The 14,262-nt window shown below is 40.5% G+C and overlaps 1 protein-coding gene across 3 annotated transcripts in view; it reads left to right on the forward strand.

The window, feature by feature from the left end:
* MMEL1 (membrane metalloendopeptidase like 1) overlaps positions 1-14,262 on the forward strand; it is a 40,180-nt gene that overhangs the window by 14,433 nt on the left and 11,485 nt on the right. For all 3 annotated transcript variants that reach the window (XM_014278794.3, XM_027803256.2, XM_027803257.2), the window contains exons 3-16: positions 1,774-1,833; positions 2,679-2,840; positions 3,264-3,344; positions 3,817-3,912; positions 4,519-4,637; positions 5,333-5,398; positions 7,713-7,847; positions 8,443-8,532; positions 8,794-8,930; positions 9,431-9,524; positions 9,763-9,891; positions 10,173-10,271; positions 10,930-11,013; positions 11,286-11,389. In XM_014278794.3, the coding sequence (XP_014134269.2) occupies positions 1,774-1,833; positions 2,679-2,840; positions 3,264-3,344; positions 3,817-3,912; positions 4,519-4,637; positions 5,333-5,398; positions 7,713-7,847; positions 8,443-8,532; positions 8,794-8,930; positions 9,431-9,524; positions 9,763-9,891; positions 10,173-10,271; positions 10,930-11,013; positions 11,286-11,389 (1,456 nt within the window). The remainder of the gene's footprint in view (positions 1-1,773; positions 1,834-2,678; positions 2,841-3,263; positions 3,345-3,816; positions 3,913-4,518; positions 4,638-5,332; positions 5,399-7,712; positions 7,848-8,442; positions 8,533-8,793; positions 8,931-9,430; positions 9,525-9,762; positions 9,892-10,172; positions 10,272-10,929; positions 11,014-11,285; positions 11,390-14,262) is intronic.

Raw genomic sequence — 14,262 nt, forward strand, 5'->3', positions numbered from 1 at the left:
GCTATCTGAATTACTATAATCTTGTTTTCTCTCATGTAAAACACTTGCATTGGAAGGAATTTTTTTAGGAACTCTTCTGCAAACATCCTAGTGCAAGGATCAAAGAAAGTTTAAAAACATGGCTAATCTTATTGAAAAGTGAGGGTATCAAGTTTTTGTTCTCCAGTGTGGAACAAAGTAGTGGTGTATTTAACATAAGTAGATACTAAGACTGTCCAGTTTCACAAATGGGAAATTAAAACAACAAAATTAATTTTCTTTTGCCCAAAGCCACTCAGTCAGGCTGAGGTGCTTGGATACTTCCCATTCCAGTTGTGTAGCAAACAGCACACATGACTGACATGACCAGCATCACAAACATGTTCACTTTAGTACTCAGCATTAAAAAAAAGAAATAATAAAAAAAATGTTTTCATGTACAAAGGCTTCAGTGAAAGTCTGCAGCAGAACTTATGGCTGTGAATTCACATCAAGACCCTTGGTAGTCACTGCCATCAAACTCCTAGTACTTCTAGTGTAGAGCACCAAGCAATAAGGGCTGGGTACTGTTCCAGCTTCTGCTCACCACTGATGCATAAGAAGCATATAGGCTTTTTGTGGATCTTCTTCACAGGAAGAAGTTCACAAACCAAGACTAAGTGGTCAAAAAATAGAAAATTCATAATGAAGTTTAACACTTTGCAGCTTTTGCTGGAGTGAGCATGCAGACCCATTTCCCCGTGCATATTCTTCTGTTCAAGAAGTCATAGCAAAACGCTTCAGCTAAGGTTTCCTTGCCTGTGCTCCCTCTCAAATTCCTTGTCGCATCACTCCTTCACTGCAGGCTGGAGTCATGAAGGTCCCAGAATTTCTACATTTTGTTGCTTTCTGACTACTGAGGAAAGCAATCAACAGGACTGAGATAAGCTCTTAATGAAACAAGTCATATTTTATCAGAGAGGTGTGCTCATGTCACAACTGAAACAGCCGATACTAGTACACCCACTAGCTCTTTCGTTTGTATTGCTCTTGGATCTGCTCCTTGGAGTACCAAGATGCATTGAGATCACTGACAGTGACTTCACTGGACTTTTCCAGGCTCATCTCAAAAGCCAGAACACAGATTTGAACACAGGTCCCCAGTCTCCTTCATTATATGCCATGTCGTCAGCCCACAGCATTACTAATTAGGGAGCAACCGCTCTGCTGAACAGCCAGAAGTAGCTTTGAAGGGCATATCTGAAACTTCGACTGAACACAGGTCTGTTACCTGCTCACCACCACCACACATACACTTAGAGAAGTAAGAGTAACTTCTTTTTCTAAATTTGATCTTTGCATTTCAAAACAGCGTGAAAGCAGTAATCCAGCTATGAGCTTTTTACCCCATTTATACCTCTCAGTCACAGTGACTCTGAAGATCATGAAAGAGCTCAGATGCTCAAAGCATCATAGTAGATCATTTAGAAAGGGATCTCATAGTTTTAGTATGTGTCAGAAGGACTGTGAAGGCAGTTAGAAAGTAAAAAATCCTGGTCTTACTCTGCTCCCAGGAGAGTTAACTTACTGTCAAGACTGTTGTAATACCACTTCCAGTAAATTTTCCTCATAAATCTGCAGATTAGATTTCTTCACAGTCATCATTTGTTATCTTTTACTGGCACTAATATTCATTTGCTTGCTCTAAAACTAAACAGAGCTGTCGCTGAGGTTGCACTGCCGGTGAGTGACATCGGTAGCAATTTCTTTCCAAAACAACTAATTCCATCTGCTTTCTTATCCCTCTCCCTGCAGGCACTCACTACGGCAGCAATTCAGGCAACGTATGTACCACACCTGGATGTGTTACAGCAGGTAAGGATTGTTACCATGAATGATCATTGCAGAGGTGATGTTTTGCATGTTGTTAGTTCTGCTGAACCTGCATAAACAATAGTTCAGGCTTTAAGACTGAAGACGTTGGGAAGGAATGACATTTCCCCTTGGGCCAAATACACATTGCTAATACTGCCAAAGGCAGCAAGTAGAGTTCCATGTGTAAACACTGAGCAAAAAATCCTATTCTTACTTTGCCATGTTGTACTTTCTTTGTCACCAGGAATATCATTCATCAGGAATTAGTACAGGAAAATTGCCAGTGTGGTCAACAGTTCTCTGGCTCTGGCCTGAGCCACGAGGATGTGTGTTGACCAGCACAGTCTGTGTCTATGAAGTATAATAAGAATCCCCTTAGACCAAATTCTCTCTCAAGAGAGAATGCATTCTACACATGGTGCTATCCACCTTCTTATTGTTGGCATCTCTTTGTACACCTCAAGAGAGGTAAGACTCCAGCACAGATGTTCCCAATTTTCCCCTGGAAACCTGACTTTATAGGTGGGTACCTAAGCTGGGCGCCAGGTAGAGCACTGGGCAGAAGAGCAGAATGCTCCTGCTCAGGCACTGTGCTGTGGGAGAGCTACTCTGCCACTCAGAGGCTCCCTCTAACATGATACAATTACAGTGCAAAGGAAGCATCTGACAACATTTTAAGCAAAAAATTAGGATCCTTTGAGTGATAATACATGACAGTGAGTCTTATCAACTATAAGCAGCATAAGCAGGGTGCCTTCTTGCCAAGCAGCTGCTTGATAGTCTTTGGTAGTCCCAGAGATTACTGGGCAGTCTATGGAATTCACCTCTCCAATTTTGATACCTAGCTGCTAGAATAATTCAGAATATGGACCCAGCAGCTGATCCTTGCAAGGATTTCTACCAGTATGCCTGTGGGGGCTGGCTGAACCGGCATGTTATCCCAGAAACTAGCTCCAGGTACAGCATTTTCGACATTCTGAGAGATGAGCTGGAGATCATCCTAAAAGGTAGGAATGAGGCTACTCCATCCTTGGTTATGCACTTGTGTTTAGTTTCAAATGTTATTTACTACGCATTATACAGAGAAGTAAACTTCCAGAGAAGTGTTGATTGTAATTTTTTTTTTCCCTCTGGTCCTTTAATCTCTGCATCTCTTACTACACCCATTTTTGTGGTAACATCTTGCTCCCACTAAAAATTAGCCATAGGTGTTTTGGTACTAACTTCAAAAGGAGAAGGACAAGCTGCGTGCATGTCCTTCTTCCTGACACTTTTTCCCATTAATAGCTCCTTTAAAGAGCACTCTAGCTTCACAGTAATTGAAGCCTACAATAACAAGTATTTATCATAGCCCTGGATTGTCAGTGATTTCTATGAAAAGATCAAAGCTCTCCAGGGCAGAAATCTCACTGCAATGGTTCCTTCCCCAGGTGTGCTGGAGACTTCAGATCAAGGGGACAGAGAGGCATTTCAGAAAGCTAAAATACTTTACAAATCATGCATGAATGAAAGTGAGTCTTTTCTTGTTCCATTGTTTTTCTTCTTCAATACCAAATGCACAAAAGTACCAATGTACTGTTAAGCAAGAGTCCCAGCAATATCTATCTAATCTGCATGGCCTTGCCTGGAAAGCTAATCTTTAGATGAATGAAGGTGCCTTGGTACATCATTAAGGCACATTCTGGGATGTAGAAGGGATGGATACCTCTGGTATCAAAGCAAAGCCTTCCCTTCTGAACGCAGAAAGATGTCCCATGAATCAGTACTTACCAAACTGATTCAGTAAGAAAAAAAAAAATATCAGTACTGAAGTCAACAGAAGTGTTTTCATTCCTTTTCTGGACTACTGTAGGAGATACCGTTTCATGGTTATCTCCTTTTCTGCTATGACAAATGTAGTTCCAGATTTAAACCACTAGGCCTGTTACCTATTTTTCTTTTTCCTCTATGAAAACAATATAGTATTTGTTTTTCCTCTTTCAGGTCTCATAGAGCAACGAGATTCATTGCCTCTGCTAGAGGCCTTAACGATGGTTGGAGATTGGCCAGTGGCTTCTGCAGACTGGAATAAGACCAAAGGTAATGCTGTGCCTGAGAGAGTTCAGTGGTGTTAAGTCACAATTATTTACTGCACTAAGGAGACTACTGTTATTGAATTAGACGCTCCATTTTAACTTTTCCTTCGTGAAGAGAAGTCAGTGTATCATGCATACTTAGCACAGAGTGATCTGTGTAAATAAGATGGTATAAGTTTAATACCCATATCGTAAGATCTTATTCGTGAACAGGGTGCGTTAAGACAGTTAGGAAATGTAAAGAACCAACATAAGTAACACAACCAAAAGCAACATAACTAATACAGCTGTGTTCTAATGCTTGCATATTAATTAGGGCTTAGACCATAACTGCCTAACTAGGCAAGGTCATGATGATTTATACTATGCATAAGCAATTGCATATATATAAATAAATCATTTACTGATTACTTTGTATCACCAAGACAGATAAGGCCAGTAAGAACAGCCTAGCAATTTCTAGCTACTGTGAGAATGTGCTATACAAGTATTCTCACATCATGTCCAGCCTGGTTCTCAACAATTTGAGCAACAAGCTTGCAAACTATACAGCTTAATCAGTCCCGATACATACTGATAAGTTATGTATATATTCCCTTTTATCTCCCAGAGCCAAACTGGAGCATGGAAGAAAAACTCTCCATAATGAACTCCAGATTTAACAAACGTGTTCTCATTGACATGTTTGTATGGAATGATGACCGGGATTCCAGCAGACACATCATTTATGTAAGAAAAAAATTGCAGGGAATTATTTATATGCCAGAATCATAATGGATAGCTATTTACACTGTCTAGATTAGCTTGCCATAAGTCAGTGGGTATGCACAATACTGGCAAAATGTATGCAACAGTTCTGTACCCCAAGTGACAGAACTGTCTCAAAGTCATGCTGGGAGAAGTTTTATGGTAGCATAATTTATATGTCAGTTAAAGAAATAAAAATCAGTGGACCTTTGCTCATTTACAGCATTTAAGGGTTATAAATCCTTGTGACTTGCAAAATGATGGTGAGGTTTAATATGTAGCAGGAAAGCATGTTTCTAAAACATGCAAATAATTGTTCAGATTTTGTTCATATATGCTTACACGCAAAGCCTCACCCTCAAGTCAAGCAACTTCGTTTCTAAGTTGCTTAAATTTACTCTTAGAAGTCAGTGGTTACCGAAAGATTTTGCTTAATAACACACACCGAGTACCCATCCTGTTCTTATCTAGAAATCCAGAGACAAGAATTGTACCTTTCATCTCACCCCAGTTCCTAGACAGCTAAAGTTCGTTAACTGTTTGGTAGCAGTGTACTAATGTCATTCCAACACTGAAAGGATGGCATGTGCATCATTTCATGTTGCCTTTCAAGGATATGCTTGGACAACACCAGTTCCTGTTCATCACTAACTAAAGAAATGTACGATTTCCTTCAGATTGACCAGCCAAGTTTAGGAATGCCATCCAGGGATTACTACTTTAACGGGGGCAACTATCAAAGGGTAAGTGTTCCTTGTAATTGATTTACTGTGTGCTACTAAACAACTTTATTACTTATCTCTGTGTTTTGGAAGACTCAAATACATGAATCTTCATGTCCTGTAGCAACCAGAATTAAACTGTAACATTCATTGCTACCCTATTTTTTCCTAATTATGCCAAAATTTTGTAGAGTCTACAAAAGGACTGAACAACTGCATAAATAACAAGCCTCTCCAAAACTCGGCAGTTCATACAGATTGAGAAGGTTATGGGAAAATAAAAATCATAATGTTTTATAGCTTAAAACAGTCTCTAATTTTGAAGGATAGGTTCACGTTTTCAGTCCAGGTTATCTTGGATTCACTTATACCTTCTTCTACAGCCACTGGTTCTGGCTACTATTTTGCAAGGTACTGGAAAGATAGATTATAGATATGGGAGAAGAGTTGTCATACCGGATCGTATTTGAACATACAATGCCCCAAAATGTTTTGTTGAACACCAGAATACTCCAAATTTTTCATGTGTTCATTCAGGTGGAAAAAAAAAGTTTTAAACCCCATGTTTCAGGTGGAGCAGCAAAAGCTGTATTAATGGAACAGATACTCAGCTAGTAAGAATCTGCTGCCACTTACTCCCCGCCTTGACCCAAAGTTACATGAAAATTGTGAGAGATTTTTATTTTTATCTGCTTTTCTCTGGCAATGCTCAGAGCAAAAGTGTGACGGTTTCTGCAAATACATGGAAAGCTTTTGCAAATATAGCCAGATAATTGAGGAAATTAAGATGTACTAAAGCAGTAGTTTCATCCGGGAAACTGATAAATTATGTCATACTAACAAGGACTATTTGCAGCCTGACATCAAACTAATTTTCCTAACACGAATGGAAGGGAATACAGAGCGACAGCAATCAGCATTTTAGACTCTTTTGTCTAGTGGCTGTAAAGGCAGATGAAAACATCAGCGAGACTAGTTTTTGTCTTCCTCCAATGTATCTGACTATTCTCATTTATTATACAGTCTAAAATATGGTCCTGTGAAGGTTTTAGGAGATTGTTTCCACGCCTTCTGGACACCTTTATAAACTGCCAACTTCTGTTAATCTGTCTCATGATACAAAACAAGCCCCATGTAGTTGTGTTGGGAACTGCAGATAGCTGCTGGAACTAGGGTTCTATTCTGCAAGTTTCACCTATATAGTGGCAGTTACAATAGAAAGGAGGGATATTTATGCATCGTTGCATGAAAGTCAGACTTTGATTGACTTGTAGGAGGTAGAAAATGAGGTACAGTACATAGACAATCCTAAATTAGCAAAAGACAACCAGTACTGCTCAATACAGTTTTAATTTGAGGCTATAAAGAAGAAGGGCTAAGTCTGTGTTTTTAACCTTAATGAATAAGGAGGAGACACAACCCCTTTTTATTTGCTATTTAACAGCTCACTTCCCACAGACAATGAACCAAATTCTGATGACCCAAACTCCCCCTGTGCTTAGTCCAGCATCTTTTGGCAAAACTCCTACTGAGGTCTGTGGGAGTCTGGCCTGATTAAGGCCTCAGCATTCAGCCTAAAAAACACAAATCATCATCGTGTAAATGCCCAGACTCAATTTCACAACAGTTAGTGTATTTATCTGGTTTCCAAGGTCAGTGGAGGAAGAAAAGTATGCAAGAAGAGTCGGTAGTATTAAGCTTTCCTGTATTAGACATCAGTACTCCCTCAGCAGCCAAATACCTTTTCAATGTCTGTTCGGAGGCATAAATCAAAGCCGTAGCCTCCTATTAGAAATAAAGCAAAGGTATCACTGGGAACCATCTGAGACACAGCTTTTCTTTCAGACAGTAAAAACAGAGCTTAGAAGATTTATGGTATTACTTTCAGAGAACTTAAACCTTCTATGTTCACCCTGGTATTTTAGCTAGTAGGGATCACTATTCCCATAGTGTAACTCCAAGCACAGAGCTTTCTCTTTGCTCCAGTAGCAATTCTAACTTGGAATACCAGTAAGTTGGATTGCACAGGGAAGCAGGAATTGTTGCTTTCACTATGTGTTTTGAGACTGGCAACCATATCATAAGGTATTCCAGGATGAATGGAGGTCCTAGGTATTGCAGCAGTATCTATTATAGAAGGGAAGAAAAACCCCACAAAAAAAAACCCCAAACAAAAGGCAACAGGGTGAGGAGGGTTGCATTGGAGACAAGAGCAGACACTGGGAGCCCTGGACTCAACTTTTTCACAGTACACTGTGAAGTTAAAATAACAGAATGAATGATTTGCTGAATGAGAGATGATAGGCAGCAAATGTGCTCCGTCTCTTGTCTGCAGGTGAGAGAAGCTTACCTGCAGTTCATGATCACCATTGCCAAAATGATCCGAGAAGACAAGAACGTGTCTAAAGATGATTCCTTTGTCCAAGAGGAAATGGCAAAAGTTATGGAGCTTGAAACAGAGATTGCAAATGTGAGTACAGAAATGAGAACTTCCCAGGATGGGGCGCAGTGCAAGGGGCGAGAGGGAGAGTCTCTCGCTAGTTTGTGCGGCAGTTTTCAACACAGCAGAAAACCCATGGCCTAGAAGAAAGCAGGAGGAAGGAGACTTGTTGTGCTGTGAGCAGGTCAGAAATCAGAGCCTCTGCGTGTATAATTACATCTACTGCACACACTGCTACTGTGTGCACTCTAGTCCTAGCCATATATATTTTTTGAAGTCTCAAAGCAAGGTAATTATCTTCTGCGAAACACACACAATGGTAACACCAGGGCTAGCTCACACGCATTCTTAGAAGTCTACAGCACTCTAAAAATCTAAGGACTTAGTCTTCCATTCTAATGAAGACAGAGGAAACTGCTTGCCTCACCATTACTGAGGCGTTACTGAATAGGGAAGACCCAAGTTCCTGAGGTTTAGAAAGCAGCACTGGACACTGTCAAGTGAACTTTTCCAAATTAAACTTCTATTCATGTATTATTTAAGTGTATATATGTGCATTCATGTAATTACAGCCTTCGACACTTGTGTCAGTTGTTTCTAGTAATAACCTTGTGAATGTCTTCAGGCAACTACCCCAGCAGAAGAAAGGCACGATGTAACCTTGTTGTACAACAAAATGACCTTAAAGGAGCTACAGGAAAAGTTTGCATTGAACGTAAGTGTTTAATTAGCAGTCTAATACTTTCAGCCTCCTCTTATTACAGTGCCAGTTGGAAATGGCTTTGTGAATTTCAGGGGTGCAACAAAGAGACAGAAGTCATTCCCATTGTTAACCTTGTCTTCAGAGTCTCTTAAAAAGCATTTTTCTACTGAAAAACACTACAACTCCATACAATCCCATAGACTGTAGAAAATCCAGATGGTTACTCAGGTACTTAAACACCTGGCATTGGTATATGTCTTTCTGTTTGCTTAGGAATTTAACTGGACCTTCTTCATCCAAGGTGTCATGTCTTCAGTAAGTGTTCAGGTCGACCCAGAAGAGGAGGTTGTTGTATATGGCATGCCCTATCTGCAAGAGCTGAAAGCAATTATCTCAAAGTACTCAGCAAGGTAAAGAAACTGGAGAGTATCCAAGACAAAAAGTCACAGAAGTATTGTGGAAATGTAAATTATTGGGCCCACTTGCTAGTTCTGTCAGAGCTTCTGAGAAAAATTACACCAGTTCACTGTAAAATATGGGTAGTATCTTCTAAGGCCCTGGGGTCCCAAAGCACTGTGGTACTAGGTGTCTCACCTGCTCAGAAAAGGTTAAATGGGAAGAGAAAAATACTTCACAGGCTTAGCTCTCGTTACACTCTAGAAGGAAGAAAAAAAAAAATAAAAAGAGAAACTAATCCCTGAACAAACATGGTAGTACAGTCCTCAGTCTGGATGCCTCTACAGTTAGCCAACCTGTTAAATAAGAACAGTCACCTGTAGATGCTATGAAACTGATGACTGGCAGCAATCAGGCTTCTTATCTCCAATTGGTATTAAGATCCCCCTCCTGACTGTCTGCACCAGCGTTCCTTTTTACAAGGGATCAAACCTAGCTCTGCTTCCCCACACAGCACCATCCAGAACTACCTCATTTGGCGACTGGTGATTGATCGAGTCAGCAGCTTGAGTCGGCGTTTCAAGGATGCTCGGGCCAGCTACAGGAAGGTATTTTTTCTCTTCCTAAGGAGACTACAGAGCATAGCACTAGAAGAGAGTCCCGCCGCCACCACATCAAGCCCTTGTCAACACAGCAACATTATTATGTCATGTCATCAGCAAACAAATCTAAGTACAGCAATCACGACAACAGAAACCTTTGTCTTGGAGGGCAACCTCTTCCTTAGGCAATGATTTAGAAAGAGATGCAGAAGCAGAATTAATCCTGGGGTGGTTTATGTTGCAGGCACTATATGGGACAACACTGGAAGAAGCCCGCTGGAGGGAGTGTGTCAGTTACGTCAACAACAACATGGAGAACGCAGTAGGAGCAATGTATGTCAGGGAGGCATTTGCTGGTGAGAGCAAGCGGATGGTATGTAGCTTACCCTTCATACTACTGTACATCCACAGTGTCTACAGTGCCCACTCTCCTCCCTCTGATCTCCCAGCCTCTTTTGCCTGTTAAAGATATCAATCAGCCAGGAGTCAGAAGGCATAAGAACTCATTTATGACACTTTTAAATGCAGAGTACCACTGTTTAGAGCATAGAATCTGGGGACATCATCTTTCCATAGGAAGCTTTTCACCCCTCCTTAGCTGTGCCTATGAAAGCCAGCATGTTAATGATTAATTTCTTACTGCCTCTCTTTTAGGTCCGAGATTTAATAGAGAAGATTCGTGAAGTGTTCATCGAGACTTTAGATGAGTTACAGTGGATGGATGAGGCATCTAAAGAGAAGGCTCGTGAGAAGGTCAGAGACAGCGAGGAACTTCAGTATTCTGTCATGAATGTGAAATCTTTGGAATTCTGTAACATCACTATTCCCAGTTCCTCTACTAATGAGAAGAAAAAACATCTTTGATGTTCACTATCCTATTATCCATTATCCTATTAAATTGTCCTTTTATTTTTAGTTCACGTACATTTTTATTTGCTACGAGTCTTAATAAGTGTTATAAATAGCAAGATGGCAGCAAATGCATCAACTAGAATGACAACTGAATACAATGCAATCCCCCAAGAAAACTTTCCAAACTTTTCATTGACGTTAGGACCATCAGCACTGTTCCAATAGCAAGGGGGGGAAGGGGGGAGGCACTAAACGAGTGTTAAGCCCAATCCCTGCCAGGTAGTGCTGCAGGATCTGCAGTCTACCATGGTGGCTAGACATCCGGAGATGAGATGAAGACTGTATGCTCTGTACTGGTTAAAAAAAAATTTAAAAAAGTCTCACTAGGTAATAGGGTCCATTTGAACAAGGTCTTTAAATATTTGCATCCAGTTTCTCACAAACAGGTGGACAATAGCAATAAAAAATTTGAACTACGCTGTGTATTGAAATTTTTAAAAAACAAAACACACCAACAAAACCCACAACTAAGAGGAAACATTAAACCCTTCTCTTCTAGGCAATGGCAATTAAAGAACAAATTGGCTATCCAGATTATATTTTGGAAGATCAGAATGAAAAACTAGATCAGGAATATGCCAATGTAAGTATGCTGCACGTATCTCTGCATAAAAGCCTACACTTATTTTCTTGCCACTTGAAATACTTATACCTGTACAAGTGTAACTTCCAAGTGACTGGTCAGCATACAAGGTTAATTGTGTTGAACATGTTAATAAATAAATGCATGCAAAGAGCTAACTGCCAAGTGATACCTTGCAGTCAAAACTTTTTTTTTAGAAGATACATTCAGTGGTATGAGGAATTCTTCTTTCCACACAGCTTACTAATATACTTGCTTATCTGTTTCTTTAGTTAAGCTTCAGTGAAAACAGTTACTTTGAAAACATTCTGGAAAACCTGAGAGCTGGAGCCCAAAAGAGCTTGAAAAAACTTCGAGAGAGAGTTGACCAAGATATGTAAGTTTCCAGACTGCATGCTACAGACACCATCTAAATTCTGAAATAATAGTTCTTATATTTTAAGTCATATGCTGTGGGTAGCTGAGAAAACTGACAAGATCCCAGACATAAGCAATTTTCTGGAATTTAACAAGTAGTTCATTGCCTCTTGTGGTAGGAATTAATCCAGTTCTGTTAGAATCTCTCTAATCCTTCATCAAGCTGCTTTGCTTCCAGATATTACTTTGAAACTGCTTAACACAAAAGCAGCGACAGATCTTTCCAGCAAGTCAGCAAGGAGGAGATGGGATAAACAGTATCATTGAACTTCTGAAAATATATATTCAGGGTAAAAAAAGCTTAAAATATTCTAGCCAGAATTCAGTTGGAAATATGCCCAATCTTGGGGAAGTTGAGCACCAGATCTAGTTTATGTCCTTTTTCAGCCGATTACTTCACACTGCACCTACTAAAGTATAAATGTATTTTTCAGGAATTTCCTGTCTACGTGCAGGTTTGGCTGCTTCATGATCCCTTCTTTGACTCCATGAATGCATCCTCGGTCTTGGATCCCAGTCCCAGGTCTTAGCCTGTATTGCCCTAGCTGGTACCTCACAGTTCTCCTCTCTTAGGCACAGCCTCAGCTAGTGCTAGTCTTAAAACAACCAAATAAAAGTGGCACGTTCATAAATTGTTACTAAGTGCTCCAAGGCGAGCGGTTGGCATAGTTACCCAGTAAGCATTACTACACAACATCACCTGGACAACCCCTCCAGTCCTGAGTTCCTGCCAAATCCATGACATGGAGATGTCCCAGGAGTCCTGGGTTGCATGTTCAGCAACAAACGCCTTGGAATAGGACCCGATTTCCAGAGCTATGAGCTAGCCAATCTGAACTTTTAATAGTCCAGTCAGCTTCCTGAGTCGGGTGCTTCCGACGCAGCTATCTGGCAAAGCTGCTGCTCATACTTGGTCACAGACACGTGGGATGGAAGGCAAAAGCGAGGAAGCTGATGCCAGCCTGATGTGTTCTTCACTAGCAGGCTTCCAGCCAGAGCGATGCTGGAAGAGAATGTCTTGAGACAAAGTGAAATAGATACCAATAAGAATTTCAAACACCTCTCCACAGAAGATGAAAGAACACAGAGTTATTGAAAAGCGAGCAAACAAAAACTTCTCCGAAGGGAAGCGTTAGTCAAGTTAATTGTTGCAAAGCTGATTCATTTTATCTCTCCCTTTGCCTGTGAAGTGGTTTTAACTCAAGATGTGAGCACACACACAATGCAGGCACTTGGAAACCTCCAGCGAATTAGTGATGAATAATTCACCAAGAGAGTTTTCTGATCAGTCAGCTAAATAACAGCATTTTTTCCTCTTTCTTCATTTCTCAAGGAATCAGTCATGGTGCTCTTCATAGCAAAAAATTCTTGCACAACATTGGTGCTCTTAATCTACAAACTGTTAATGAATCACTGCTGCCTTTTTATAGCCTACAGAGGCAGACAGCAGCCATCAGGCCAAAGTTCCAGTGCCTCTGCTCATTCTAGGTGTGGTTTAAAGCACGTTTGTGGGAACCTTTTGATGGGTTCATGAATTAAGCTGCTTTTTCCTCGTAGTTTGACAGTATATGATTTCCCCCCCCACACTTTTTCCATGTAATGGAATACGTCTTTCTAGTGATGTCTCTCCAGTGGCTTGAAGGGTTTCCCCAAGGAGACGTAAGCCACTTATCACTCCAGATCACCATTTAATTAAACTGAAGGAGAGTATACAGCTAACATTGCTGATATTATTAGCTAATAATTGCAATTAAGAAAATTAACCACTATTCATAATCATAGCTTTCTTTGTGGAGGTGGTGTTTGTTACAAGCTACCTGGCCAGCTACAAATGTTTATGTCAGGCACCCAAGGAGAAATTTACGGACCAAGAACATGTTTTCAAAACAGACAGGCTTTCAGAGCAAATCTGTTTTGACAAATTCTCAAGTACCCCCATGAATTCAGGAAGAGATTCCTACTGCCTCTCTATGCACATGTTACACGCAGGTTAGTGGCAATATTGGCATAACTCACTTCTATCCCGTACGCCTGTTCGCAGGCTGTGGTGAGCAGTCCCCTCTATTCTGTTAGTCCAGACTAACCAGCTTGTCAAAAACCCTGAAAGCTGTGGACACATGCTCGATTTCTTAAGCAGGAAATTTGATTCCGTTCCACAGCAGCCCACAAGCAGTTATGTCAAAACGACAGCAGACACAGCACCTAGGGCATCACAAGGTACTATAAAGACAAGAGATGTGGGGGAGAAGAATCTTAGGCTGATGCTGCTGAATGCTTACCATGAGTTCATGGCTTCAGACCGTTACTGCATGGTTCACTAGAGCAGGCCGACTAGATGTGTATGTCCAGAGGTAGAAGAGAAAGGGAGGAGAAAGAAAAATACAAAGAATAAACAGTTATTGAAGTATTGGAGAGAGCTTCCAAAAGCAGCGTACTTAAAAATTACTCCTGAAAGTTAACACTTACCTGTGAAGTACTGCACTCCAAATGCAGACATTTAAAAATGAATAATCAGTCAGATACATAAGTTTTCAATAGACAAGTTTGGTCTTAACTTCTAGTTTCAGTAGCTGCCTTCTGCTGCTCAAAGTGTCCTCTAAATGCTGATTTTGTTTTAGATGTAACCCACTCATTTCTTCTCAAGCCCAGACAGCGTTAAGATGCGCTAGTAAACAGTTACCACATTCCACCTCAACGTGGCCATTCAACATTCAAGAACAAAAGCATTTCTCACTTTAACTCAGCGCTGTTTTGGATGAAAGGTGCCCATAAACAAGACACCAGTTATTTCCTGGTATTAGTATTTCTTTACAGCTGGGTTCAGTGGCACCC

This window comes from Falco cherrug, chromosome 3 (assembly GCF_023634085.1).
Source record: "Falco cherrug isolate bFalChe1 chromosome 3, bFalChe1.pri, whole genome shotgun sequence".
In the NCBI taxonomy this organism is placed as follows: Eukaryota; Metazoa; Chordata; class Aves; order Falconiformes; family Falconidae; genus Falco; species Falco cherrug.